The 15,104-nt window shown below is 35.1% G+C and overlaps 1 protein-coding gene across 1 annotated transcript in view; it reads left to right on the forward strand.

Annotated features, from left to right (window-relative positions):
* EPHA6 (EPH receptor A6) overlaps nucleotides 1–15,104 on the forward strand; it is a 975,318-nt gene that overhangs the window by 827,041 nt on the left and 133,173 nt on the right. Inside the window, exon 14 of the mRNA XM_069550620.1 lies at nucleotides 4,532–4,593. Within this exon, the coding sequence (XP_069406721.1) occupies nucleotides 4,532–4,593 (62 nt within the window). The remainder of the gene's footprint in view (nucleotides 1–4,531; nucleotides 4,594–15,104) is intronic.

Here is a 15,104-nt window from a genome sequence, read left to right on the forward strand (position 1 = left end):
ATGTCATCCGCATCCTTTGAAAGCCTTCAGTTCAGTTCAGTTCAGTTCAGTCGCTCAGTCATGTCTGCCTCTTTGTGACCCTGTGAATCACAGCACGCCAGGCCTCCCTGTCATCACCAACTCCCGGAGTTCACTCAGACTCACGTCCATCGAGTTGGTGATGCCATCCAGCCTTAGAGGGATAAGAAAACCATTTCATTTGTTATCAAATCCATTTGAGATTATAATTATAATTCATTATTAGTACAGCAGAAACAGGGAGGTAGAAATAAATAAGAGGCTCAAAAAGTCCTGAATTACAACTTGGGAGGAAAAAATACAAGCAGTCTAGTTGTCAATCCAAATTATTATCACAACTTTTGTTATCTATTAGACAAAATGTGGATGCTATATAATGCTAAATAAACTACCATTGATTTAAATCTGTAATAGTTTTAGGGTTGTTGAGATTTGTTAGATTCTTAATAATACTGAGAAATTGTACATGAGAAATTGCCAAGCTGATACAAAACATTACATCCAGCAAAAACTCATTATTTATATGAAAATGTTGAATCTATAATCTCCTTTCAGAGTCTTCTCTGAGTCCTAAAACAGGGGGACACTTTCACTCCCAAAATATTTGCCCCCACATTTCCCTGAAACATTTAAAGAATACCTCTCTTTTGTTTCCTTTAACAACAATCTTATCATTGTATGGTTTCTCAATACCTCCTGTATAAAAATCATCATATATATTAAGCTGCAAATTTGAAAAAGATTCATTAGTTAATCATCTATAAAAGTCCTGGTTAAAGAAAATTATTGTTCTCTATAACAGAAAAAGATGACATTGGATTTTGTGATTCATTGTGTTCAGAATATAAATAATTTCTTATAGAATCTTGATTCTAATGCAGTTCAAAATATCTGTAACAATATCTGGGCTATTCATGAAGGAAAACCAAAGAAATTTCACTTTTTGTGTGACTTATAGAAGTGTTTATGAAGAGCTCTTTAACTGATAAGGCTTCTAAAAAAAGGATCTGGGAATTTTGAGATGACTAACTTTCAAGAACCATGGAGCTTGTCCCTTCATTTCAGTGCAATGTGAATACTAAGTTAATCCTGCAACGTGAGGCACTTAGGGTAACTGATACTGGGAGGACCCAGGGGGATGGAATGGGGAAGGAGGGGGGAAGGGGGTTCAGGATGGGGGCACATGTACACCCATGGCTGATTCATGTCAGTATATAGCAAAAAACCACCACAATTTTGTAAAGTAATTAGCTTCCAATTAAAGTAAACAAATAATTTTTTAAAACTATAAAAATGGAAATAAGCTGAAATATTTTGAAAATATTTAATATAAAAAAGAATCACATCCAAATGTATTTTCTAAGAGCAAAAATACAACATATAATTTCTACATATTTAACAATAACACTGATTCAGGAAATCAGTCCCGAATATTCATTGGAAGGACTGATGCTGGAGCTGAAACTCCAATACTTTGTCCACCTGTTGTGAAGAACTGACTCATTTGAAAGGACCCTGATGCTAGGAATTGAAGGTAGGAGGAGAAGGGGATCACAGAGGATGAGATGGTTGGATGGCATCACCGACTCAATGGACATGAGTTTGAGTTAACTCCTGGAGTTGGTGATGGACTGGGAGGCCTGGCGTGCTGCAGACCATGGGGTCGCAAAGAGTCAGACATGACGAAGCAACCGAACTGAACAATAACACAGGAAAAGCACTGTAACCAATAGACTTCTCTCACCTAACCTCATCTTTGAAGAATACCATCCTAACTTTGATAATTTCCATTATACTTATCAATTTTCTTGATTATAAAAGGTAATCATGGACTGTAAACTTGTAATCTTCACAGTGTAACTCACTTCCTATAGAAAACCACTAGGAAGCAAATTACAGGTTAGATACCATCAGTATTCTAAAAAAAAAAAAAAGCCTTAGTTTAATAACACATGCTTTCAATTGATGCTACTGAACAAAATACAAAAGACGCAGCACTCAGGTGTGAAACTTTTAATTTATAAGAAACTGGAGGAGTCTTCATTTGATACTTTATTATCTTTAATGAGAAGATGAAACTTGTCACTGATGAATTTTGAGATTGTATAAAGGTATCTCCCAAGAAGTTATAGACAGAACTAATTCCAAAGCACTTTGTATTCACATAGATTAGAATCTTGCTGAAATACTTCAGTGTTAGTCTCTTAGGAATTGTGAAAATGATGAGAAAAATCACTTTGTTTCTATGAAGCACCTACTCTGCTTAGCTCTATGGGAGGTGACCTTGAGAAATCCAGTAAATAGAGATACAAAGCATCTATGGGAAGGTGGAGGAAAAACAACCTACTACAAAACCAGGAACACTTTTCCTAATGCAGACAATAGATGTGATGGGAATGCAACTATTAGGAAATGTCACCATGGGAGACTTTCAAGGTAGGGTACAGTTTATAAATTCTAGGGAGATGTGAGGTATGATTAGGGAAGGAAACAAGTTGGGAGATAATCCTGGCAGGAGAATACCAAAAAGAAAGGGAGAAGGAAACAGGACTGAACAAATATAGGTGAGAACGACAGCCGATGAGCCAGTAAATGAAAAGACTGGTTAGGAGCAATACAGTCCACCCCTGGAGAGGATTGGCTGACAGGATGGGCCCTACAGTTCTGATCTATAAAACACACCTGAGAGGTACCTTTGGCACAGAAGTAAGAGCTTAAGCTCTCAGACAGACTGCTTGATACTGCCACTTCCCAGCTGTTGAGTTTTGGACAAGTAATTTAATTTTCTATGCCTCAATTTCTCTGGGTAATAGGGAATGTCAGTTTTTAAAAATATATTTTTATTTGTTTTAAAATATATTTTTAGAAAATAAATATGTTTCTCTGACAGCAGTGGTCAAGATAGAAAAGTGCGACTATGAAAAGAAGAACTTGGGCAGTCATTGCAATAACCCAGATTTTCTCTTAACATCCATAATCTATTATCATTCAAACTGGAATATTGAGTTCATAATTTTTATATTTAAGTATGAAAAGAACCTCTTATTCGCCCCACCTTGCCAACCAAGTGTTTGCATCCAGCTCCTATCTTCAAGCTCCCTGGAATCAATGGCCAAATAAAGGATTTCATGACAGATTCTCAGATTTAAAGCCTGAATCTTCTAGATCCCTTCAGTAGTGCTGACAATTCATTTGACCTCAATATTTTCTGATTTTTTTTTAATATGTATTTGGGTGAAATTAATGACTTTAAGGAACATTATAGAAATTTGCCAAAATGGGAAACTTCTTTGGATTCTACTTCTATGCATGATAAATGGGGATCTTTATTACTACATTTAACCTTTAGCACATTTTTCTCTAAAATACAGATTCAAATGTAAAATCTAGCATTTGCAGACATTGTACTAATTTGTTCCAGTCACCCTTTATAACCCTTAAGGCTTTGAGTTCATAAAAGGGACATGAATTACAATATGAGATCTAATATTTCCATCACTGGTACACATAATTTCTTTCCAGATCTTCTTTGTGCTCCTGAGGAAAAACTCTGTGCATAGTGCAGACTGACTTGCTAAAAATCCCAGTGAGAAATGAGAAATATAGAAGTAAAAAGCAAATATGACATACATGTTTATTTCAGATAAATATAATTTTCCCTCCCTAAAATGAGTTTATCTTTTAAACTAGGGCAATTGGGCAGAACAAATAGATTCTCTTCTTTGAAAAAGAAAACAGCTATTTATGTTGAATGTTCTATCTAATAGAGGTATATTAGGAACTGTAACAATTGCAAATAGATATGATAAAAAAGAAATAAATGATGTTCAGCTTCTGATTTTAGCTTCTTCACTAGACTATGAAATCAGAGTTATTTACTTTTCATGTACTGCCATCATAGTTCTGTTGATCTAATCTATGTCCAATAAAGACATGATCAAGAACTATTACAAATCCCACCAACTTTGTAGCATTCATCAATCTACTGGCGTTTTTCTACTTAAAAGACCTTAAAAGTAGACTATGACTGATGACTTATACTTTCTTAAAGAGAATTTATTAACTTCTTCTTTCTGCTTTGCTTTTAGGAGTATTTTGGAAAGGCTAAGTCTAATGTAATTCTGCCATAATTACTGCATCACTGGATGAGAAGTTGTACCACAGCTGCCAGAGCAGTTCCTGCTTAAACTCTGACTTCAGCTTGCTGATTGTCTTTTAAGGAAAAGCTCAGGACAACATAATCTAAACAAGTGATTGCAGGGCCTTAGAAAAGGAAATGCTTAATTTCTTAGTAATTCATATTGTAATTCATGTTCTTTTTATGAACTCAAAGGAAATAATGCTATAAAAATGGAGAACTGTGTATGTTTAATATTTATAGAAGCATGTTAGAAAATGAAGTTCCTACTAATAAAATACAAATAATTTAGCTGCCACAGCTGGAAATCTCTAACTGTAGCACATATTTCTGTAATTGCTCTAATCCTTATATATTCTCTTGCTCTTTTGGCAGGCAGACCAGTAATGATTGTGGTGGAATATATGGAGAATGGATCCCTAGACTCCTTTTTGCGGGTGAGGTATTCTTTTCTGATGGCATTTAAATGAGCTATTTTGAGTTCTAGATTTAAAACATTTATCATAAATTAATTTTTCCATAATATTATTCATGGATTCTTCCATAAAAAATGGCAGCAATTTCTCTAGGGTGCATTTCTCTGATACTGTGATACGTTAGAGCTACTGAGATGGGGAAGTATATACACATGATAATCTGATTTCTCCTATAAATTGACTTGCCATATCAAATATACATATTTCAAATGATGTTATAAAGAAAGAGATTAAATGAAACTCAGTTGCTTCACATAGTCTTTCATTTTGCTTTATTATATATAACTATTTAGCAAAATATTTTATGCCTTGTATATAGTGCTGAACCCTTTAAATTGATGTATACTTACCAATAATGACTCGAGTTCATATGAGAAGATGGATTTTATCATCTTTGTTCATCTTAAGTTCATTTGGCTCTTTAGAAAACAAAATGAGAAAGAATTAACCTCTGGCTGGTATTTATTTTAGAACAAAAAAAATTTTAAGCACTTTTTTTATTTTTTATTTTTTATTTTTTTTTAGTTTTTTATTTTTTAAATTTTAAAATCTTTGACTTATCCTTAACAGTATGGCATATACAAAACTCATTTGTTTTATGCGGTAGTACAGAATAGCACAGCTAAGAAGACACCATGAAGTTATATTTCAAAATGTATTTATGATATTTTTGGTATTTAAAGAGCCATCATATGCTATAAAAATATTTATTGACAGGGGAAAAATACAAATATAAAAAAATAATCACTAGACTAAATATTTTTCACCCCAGCAGAGGTCACATATGTGCATGTTACTGTATCCCTTAATATATATTTATCTACAGAGACATAGCCAATTTTCTCATGTAAAAAAGACTGACTTTTGCTATTTGAATTGTATTATATGTATTTCTCCATTTTTTTATGTGAATAAATGATCTCAAGCATTCTTTCTTCACTTCCAGTTTTTGCACAGTGTTATTTGGAGAAATTCTGTGTGTATCTTACCTCTCTCTCTTGATCCCATTTTCATTTATTTTTCTTTATTCCATTCCTTCTTCTTCCAACTGATCTCAATATTAACAGTGATGATATATTTACACTGACTATACTTGATGTCCAGATTCGATGCCAGAAGCTGAATTCAGCAAAATCATCTAATTATTATAGAGCAATACTCTTCACAAAATGCATACTCTCAAGCAAGTATGCTCTTTAAGGCAAAATGAAACTCATAGGCATTTAGGGACCTAAACAATTTGTTCTTTTCTGTAGCCATTCTCAGAATATATTTTATAGCTTGTATCCATTTCTCCTGTAAATGTGGGAAATTACTTTAGTATAATTTATCAGGACCTCCTATGGTATTTGAAATGCATATATACTTATGCCCTTCCATTATGTTTATCCAGAAATGCATTTTTATCAGATACATATCAAAATGACTTGTTATCTAATGATGCTTGAGATTTTTTATCTACTATATCCTAGAGCTGAATATAATGGCAAGTAATGTAACAGATACTCATCTAAATTGCTGCTGAAAATTGGATCAAATGACTGCCACAAGCAAATTAGGAGAGAAATGTTAGTTTCAGATGTAAGTTTTGTCCTGCTGAATCATGAATGAATTAAAACATGTTGTAAAGAAAATATATATTGTAAAATATTTATTCATAAACATACAACATGTTTATAAGTGGTAAGTTTCATGATTTAAATTTTAAAAACTAATATTTTTCAGCTCTATGTGCAATTGGTTAGACACAATACAATCTGGGAAAGAATAAATGTTCAAATAATGTGGCTATTTTTATTGATACTATAAGAACCTTAACATATACTGTCTCCGTTCATCTTGGCTCTGCCACTTACTGGTTATGTGACCTTGTGACTTGAGCAAGTGACTAACTTTTCTGTGCCTCTGTTTACTTATCTATAAAATGGGAATATTACTTGTATCTACTTCATGCAGTTGTTGTAAGGATTGAGTTGATTATTGTAAAGCATATAGAATAATGCCTGACATCTTGTAATGGGTACTACCCTGGTGGCTCAGACGGTTAAGCGTCTGTCTACAATGTGGGAGACCCGGGTTCGATCCCTGGGTCGGGAAGATCCCCTGGAGAAGGAAATGGCAATCCACTCCAGTACTATTGCCTGGAAAATCCCATGGACAGAGGAGCCTGGTAGGCTACAGCCCATGGGGTCGCAAAGAGTAGGACACGACTGAGCGACTTTACCTTACCTTAGAGCAAGGATCGAAATTCAAGTCTCTGAATCCAAAAGCCATGATTTCATACACATTAAATTCTTTTATCTTAAATTACTTACTACTTCTTCTTATAAGTTCACTACCATCTCCCCATGGGGTCTTGTGTCCCCTCCTCACAAGAATTAGTATTAAAATAAAAATCATATGAATAGGATAAAAAAAACAAAGGGTCAGTTGCTGCTGCTGCTGCTGCTGCTGCTAAGTCGCTTCAGTCGTGTCCGACTCTGTGCGACCCCATAGACGGCAGCCCACCAGGCTCCCCTGCCCCTGGGATTCTCCAGGCAAGAACACTGGAGTGGGTTGCCATTTTCTTCTCCAATGCATGAAAGTGAAAAGTAAAAGTGAAGTTGCTCATTCGTGTCTGACTAGTAGCGACCCCATGGACTGCAGCCTTCCAGGCTCCTCTGTCCATGGGATTTTCCAGGCAAGAGTACTGGAGTGGGGTGCCATTGCCTTCTCCAATAGGGTCAGTACTCCCTTTTTACTCTTTTTTAAGATTCTTTCTGTGTAATCATATCTGTTTTATCTCAGAAGTTCAAAGTGCTTCATAAACTTTATGTCAATAGCAGATACTCAGCTCCCCATGGCAAGCAGAGCATATATATATATATATATATATATATATATATATATATATATCCCACATAGTCTCAAAAGCCAAGTCATTTTTCAAACTACTGCTTTGGAATTTGATAATCACAGCTTCTACAATCACAGAGAGGAGGAAGTAGCGAAGTGCATGTCGTAGTAGGGGAGCCATCCACGGCTCATTAATAGCATTCTGTGCTTACTGGAGGTAAAAAAGATTTCCCTTTGGTCTCCCACACTATTTGAAAATCACTTCAATTCCCTGTTTTATATGAAGGAATGGTAGCAAACCAAGTACAAGATTACAGTCTGGTGGCAGTGGCTGACTGGGTTTGATACTCCACTGAATGCATAAACCTACTATTTGGATCCTTGCAGATATTTCTCAAGAAATATATTAGCAGATGACGGTATGGTTAAGTAAGCATGTTTGTGTGTAAGTGTGTATGTGAGTGTGTATGTGCATGTAAATGCGGAAAAGGAGAGGTGGGTAGGTATATAAGAATATGTGTGTGTTACCTTTTAAAATAAAATGCATTTTGACTCAGCAAAGTGGAGCATCAGCCTGACTGCCCAGAAGATATGACCTCACTGGTATGTAAGTTCTCCTAGCTTTTCCAAGGAAATGCTCTAGTGTAAATGAGGCACAGCCCTGAAGGTTATTCCTGCACAGTCTAACTATACATATACATTTCATAAACACTTTTATTGGTGCTTACCTGGCAACTGTTTATCCCTAAATCTTTGGACCTTCTTTTCTTATAGCAATATTAGCTAGCAATCCAAATAAAAATAGTTATAAAATACTTTAAAAATTTGAGGTATCATATGTCAAGCACAAAGAAATTACTTCTTTATTTAATAGCATTTTTTATAAAATAAAATAATCTGATTATGTTTTAAAACAATTGCTCTGGTTGTTGTACTGAGACGACACTATAGTGAGGTACAGATGGATACAGGGAAATCAGGAGGCTTTTCAATAATCCAGGTAAGGAGATGATGGAGGCTTAGATTAGGATAGTTGCAGTTGAGTTGATGGAAAATGGTAAACTCTCTGATATATTTTGAACATTGAGTCAATAGCATTCACCAGGGGATTGGATCAGGTGTTAAAGCAAAAAAGAATATTCGGTGATGATGGCATCCACAAAATAAGGTTAAGAATAGGCACTAACTTCTTTCTGTAGCTATTAAGACTTTATTGTAATGAATATCTTATAGACCTGAAACTCCAAGAAAATGTTTGGCATATAGTAGTGTCTCCATAATTTTGTCTATTATTATTATATTTCAGAAGATGTCATTAGTTTTGAGGTTTTAAAAAATATTTATTTGCTGCATTGGGTCCTCGTTGATTTATCTGGGCTTTCTCTACTTGTGGAGAGCAGGAGCTACTCTTTATTGCAATGCATGGACTTTGCATTAGCTTCTCCTGTTGCAGAGTATGGGCCCTAGCATGCACAGGCTTCAGGAGCTGTGGCTCGCAGGCTCTAGAGCCTGGGCTCAGTGGTTGTGGCACACAGGCTTAGTTGCCTCACAGCATGTGGAATCTTCCTGGACCAGGGATGAAACACCCATATCCCTCCATTGGCAGGTGGACTGATTCTTAACCACTGGATCACCAGGAAAGCCCACTGAGTATTTTAAAATTGTTTTCCTGTCACTTCTTGGTCTACTTTTTCTACTGGCTAAAAGTATTCTTAATGTTCACCATTTTTTAAAATCTGGGTATACCTCACAAGTGTGAGTATTTAAATAATACATATAAGTGCATATCAGCATTCCAAAAGCAATGTGAGACATCTGAAGATTTTCCTTGAACAAATGCAAAGCAAATATTAATTTAAAAAATTAAAGGGATCTTTTAAATATTTATGTACTCAAATTATAAATCTAGTAAAGATAGCATTTTACCTTATGCTAGTTGTATATTAATAATGAGAGCTGTGTTTTATTAGCACACTTTTTCTTGTAAATTGTGTTTTGTGGAGTTATATTTGTGCTGGGGTACAAGAGCATAATTAATCCACATCACATTCATTTTCTATTCAACAGTAGAAAAAAGTGAATTACACTTATCCACCAATATCTGTCTTTAAACTCTAAAAGTTACAGTTGAATTACATACCTTTAATTACATTTTTTCAGAAGAAAATATGTGAAACTTCATGTCAATGAATATTATTATGCCTGTGCCAGTTTAATGCCAAAGACTATTCTAAAAATATGTGACAGTAAGCATCCAAATATATGAAAGCATAGTATACTTGGAACAAAGCGTATCACTGACTGAACTTTTTATTCTTAAATTAGGAGTTAGAGCATCAATATACAATAGCCTGAATTGATCTCTTTAAACATTTTAGTACTATAAAGGTATTGTGTCATTTGTAGTATCTGGTACCATGTTGTATTTTCTAATATTCCTATTAATTCTCATTTTGCATATAGGACTTTATATTAAAGTTTTTAATTGATAGGTAATTTATACTCTAGTGATATATAGAGAAATTGAATACAGTTTCCTGAACTCTTCTATAGTCATTCCTAACCCCTCATTTGAACCATACAGGAGAGTTTTTATTTACAAAACTGAATATTAGACTCAAAACTTGTGGTTCTCAACCATGCCTGGAAATCAGAATCTCCATCCTACTGAGATTTTACAAAATACACATGCAGTATCCAAACAGATATATTTTGCAAAAATTTTTGCAGTAATTCTGATGCACTCTGGTGATGCTTCCTCAGGATCTTGGCACTGTGTTACACCCTCCCCTAGATGCTAAACAAAAAAGTTTAAATTTTATTGGCTTTATTTAAGTGCAGCATGTAGTAACTATTGTAGTTTACCTTTGTACAAATCTAAGCAAAAAAAAAAAATTAATTTCAATAGAAAGCTCCTTAAGTTAAAGATATATTATATATTCAGATTCACTTTAAAGTATTAAAAGATAATCTGAAATCCAACTGTCATGTTTCACAAATCTACTCTTCTTCCTAGATTTTTTACATGTATTAGAGATGACATTTTTAGTTTCCTTATGATTGAAATTTCCGATTCCATTCTTGGTGGCCTTTCCCTTCTATAACTAAAAATACAGCTTGGCCTAGCTTTAGTCCAAATTCACAATTACTACAAAATAATAAAGCCTTGAAGGATTTAGCAAATATTCTATAAGAAATTATAAAAAGATTTTCAGCTGGGGCGGTCACAAAAACCAAGGCTTGAGTTAAAAGGAGATATTGACTATTATTTGTTCAGTGGTTATTTTAAACAAGAATGATCTGGTCTTTTCAAACCTATAAATAACCTTAGCCACTTCTTTTTCTAATTCAAGAACATTTTAAAAAGTCATAGCATGGTCAACTTCCTGATTTAGAAACATATAAAAACTGAATTTTAACTTTAAACTTAAGTTATAGAAGTAACCCTCCAAGGACTGTTTTCTGCAAAGTCACTTATAAATCAATTGTTGAGAACTCAGGATGCATTTTCCCATAAATATTTCTTTTAAAGCTTCTGCTTAAGTCCCTAGGCAGATCCATAAAAGCCTCTTTAACACAGAATACAGCTCAAGGATGTAACTTTCAATACAAAGAAGACCTGTTGTTTCCTTCAAACAAAAAAAAATTGAAAAGATTTTTGTGCCTTATTTGGGGGGGGCGGGGAATGTCCATTTTTATGCAGCATCCGCCCCTTTCTTAATATCCTCTTCTCAGATCCTCAGATGTTTAATTTTTTCTGTTTTAGATCCCATATGGTAGCACACTCTTCCTATCGTTCTCATCACCAGGTTAGGCTTTTTTCTGCTTCACAGAATTACCTGTAACTTGGACCTTTACCCCATCCTAATTGTCCTCATTCTTTCATTGCTCTCATTCTTTCATTGTCACAGATCTTAGCTGGTTATAAAACTAGATTAATTCATACTAATATATGATTCACAAATACTATTTTAATTCTCACAGATAACTTTGCATTTTTACATGAACTTGTAAATCCAAATAATTTTTTTCATTGTATATTATTCTGGTGATAATACTTAATATGAGATCTACTCTCTTGACAAAAGTTTAAGTATACAATATGGTATTGTTCACAACAGGTATATTATTGTACAGAAGCTCCCTAGAGTTTATTCATCTTGCTTAAATAGCCCTTTATGCCCATTGAAAGTTGTTCAGTTGTGTCTGTTTGTGACCTCATGGACTACAGAGTCCACGGAGTTCTCCAGGCCGGAATAATGGAGTGGATAGCCATTCCCTTTTTCAGAGGATCTTCCCAACCCAGGGATTGAACCCAGGTCTCCCTCACTGCAGGCGGATTCTTTACCAGCTGAGCCACAATGATGAGTAACTCTCTATATCCCCCTCACCCGGTCCCTGAAACCACCATTTCACCTTTTGATTCTGTGAATTTGGCCCAAACAGAATCTTAATAATGAAATTTCAGTTAGGAAGAAAAAAAAAAAAGAAGTGAGAACATTCATACAGTATGGATGAGAATATTTTGGGGCTAAGGGACAATTAGAAACATGGAATTCATCTCTTCTCTGTTGTGACTCTTCAGAGATTCTCATCATCAGTGCCTTAGAAAACCATTGTGTTTCTTTCAACATCTAGTTTTCTCAGAATGTCCTCAAGCAACACAGAAGTAGGGAGACAAGAGGTTAACAGTGTCACTGTTTGTATACCTCAATCTCTTGTAAACCACTTAGTAAAGTACATTTTCTGCGTAGCCATTTTGTAGTTCAAGTCAGCATTTTTGGAAGTAATAATTTTACAACTCTCCAGCTCACCCTTCTATTTTTGTCACTCTGTTTTGAAAGGCTGGTGCCATTTTTTTATAACTCATGGTTGGTAAACCAAAAAAGTCTTTTGACATACATATTAACCAAATGTTCATTCAGTTCAGTTCAGTTCAGCTGCTCAGTTGTGTCCAACTCTTTGTGACCCCATGAATCTCAGCACGCCAGGCCTCCCTGTCCATCACGAACTCCCGGAGTTCACTCAAACTTATGTCTATCGAGTCAGTCATGCCATCCAGCCATCTCATCCTCTGTCACTTCATTTTAAATCATAAATTGTCATTATCTAACGGTATTTATTTTACTACTTTTGTAAGAAATCCTTGCAACTTGATTTATTTATTGTAGCTAACCAAGACACAGCATAGTGAATTGAATTCTTGGCAAATATTTGTTAAATGATGACATGCAATTTTTATTAATTCTCCTCTAGAATAGTAGTTTATTATCTACTAGGTATATTGTTATCACTCATGTTTAATGTTTTTAGGATACTGAGTCACTATAACAATTATTTACTCTGTTCAAAGGAGTATTGCACATTTTTCAACAAGAATGTTTGATGACAGTGATATATATTATGATCCACAGATCTTTGATAGTTTGTAAGGCTGTTCTGTTGATGGGCTCAACATTACTATAATTCTCTAGTGAAGACCTAGAAACAGATACTGCAGACATCTGTATAACATGTTTATTCCCCTTTTCCTCACTCTCTAGCAAAAAGACAAAATTCTGGAGGTTGTACTCAGAAGTGAAGATGCTTACAAGTATAGTCAGTATTTGTCATTTACTCATGATTTTCTCAGAGAATCTCTTGTAGTAAATCTAACTTTCCATAAAAAATATTTCAAGAAAATATTCCATTATTGACTAAAAGCCAGAAGTACTTAGTCCATTAAGAGAAAAATAAATTCAGTTCAGTTTAACCCAGTGAGTATCTGTTGAATATCTGCTGGACCAGGCATGGTGCTAGGTCCTGAGATTTAAGTGAGATTATGGTCAAGCTAGTGGGAGAGCCAGACACACACACACACACACACACACACACACACACACACACACACGCACACGGCTTTAGCTAATGTTAGTATAGACAAGATGCTTTGAGAGCAATAAAAAGAAATATTTTCCAACTTTATTCCTCCACTTTCCTGACCAATTCCCTACTCCTTTGCAAGTCCTGCTAGCTGTGTCTCTAAAGTAGATCTCAAACTTCATTCAGTTTTGAGTTTTAATCACCAGTTTCTCTATCCTGTGTTACTCTTTGTTGTTGTTGTTCAGTAGCTAAATTGTCTCTGACTCTTTGAGACCCCATGAACTGCAGCATGCCAGGATTCCCTGTCCCTCACTATCTCTCTGAGTTTGCTCAAACTCATGTCCATTGAGTCAGTGATGCCATCCAACCATCTCATCCTCTGTCACTTCCTTCTTCTCCTGCCCTCAATCTTTCTGAGCATCAGAGTCTTTTCCAATTAGTCAGCTCTTTGTATCAGGTGGCCAAAGTATTGGCACTTCAGCATCAGTCCTTCAAATGAATATTCAGGGTTGATTTCCTTCAGGATTGACTGGTTTGATCTCCTTGCAGTCCAAGGGACTCTCAAGAGTCTTCTCCATCACCAGTTTGAAAGCATCAATTCTTTGGCACTCAGCATTCTGTAATATTTTCCTAATTCGTTTCTCCACTTCTGTTCTCTATACACAAGTCAGTGTTTCATGCCCCAGTTTAAATTTTATTTTCTATTTTCCTGCTTTCAAATAAATATAGGTAAAATGGAGGAGGTACCTTTCTCTTTTGCTTCTTACTCTGATTACAGCAATTAGCACAATAACTGGTCTGCAGAAGTGGTTAAATGAGTCTTGTTTGAAAGAATGAACTTGGGATTTTATTAAGGACCTCCCAAAAGATATGATGCTTATCATGAAAATCTTGGTTGCCCAAAGACTAGAAGGTATTCCTAGAAGAAGGAACCATATAAGCAAAGCACATTGATAACATAACATGTTGTGGTGGTGAATTAAAACACCAAAAACTTGAATCAGAATAGGATGTGAAACTAGAGACACAGGCAAAGCCATATCTTTGTATCGAATACTATACTTTGTTCTATCTTTGAAGGGTTTTAAGCCAATGATTGACAGAGTGATATTTGTATTTTCAAAACAACCCTGAATATATTGGGTTTCTTTTAATTTGTTAGATAATAACGTGATGAGTTTAGGACAACATGGCACTCAAACCCTACATTTGTGCTAAGCACAAACTAAGTACTTGAGCTTAACCTAGGATGAATGGACACTGAGAGGCTTTACAGTGTCTGTGGGGCACAACCCACAAGATTGGGCAGTGAAAACCATCAACAAGAGATTGTATTACTGTGGAGAAAATGTGACGTGCCAGTGACTGCTCCGATTGGGAAATGTTGTGCTCCAGAGTCTGAGAGGAGGTTGTATGGAGCTCTGTAGTTTTCAGAAGTAACAGATATATGCAGCTTTCAGAAACCACCTTCTAATCAGGCTCACCCTCTCTGTCACTTAGAGGTTAAGCTCCGTGTTTCTCAACAGTCAGGCTGAGAGAGCAAAGGAAAAGAAGAATGAAGACAAACTGAATTCCAGCTACTAAGCTCTGAGATGCAGTGTGTAAATATGCCACATTCGCTCTCTTTCATTTGAATCTGTCTTCCTAGGGGAAAAAACTATATGTCATAAAAAAATTCATAGTTTCTTTTTGATTAATCTCTAGAAGGCAGCCCAAAGATATTAAATCTCAGCACTCTCACATTTTTCTCCTCCCCTCATAAACAATTCAGTTCA

The sequence above is a fragment of the Ovis canadensis genome, chromosome 1 (genome assembly GCF_042477335.2).
Source record: "Ovis canadensis isolate MfBH-ARS-UI-01 breed Bighorn chromosome 1, ARS-UI_OviCan_v2, whole genome shotgun sequence".
Taxonomy (NCBI): domain Eukaryota; kingdom Metazoa; phylum Chordata; class Mammalia; order Artiodactyla; family Bovidae; genus Ovis; species Ovis canadensis.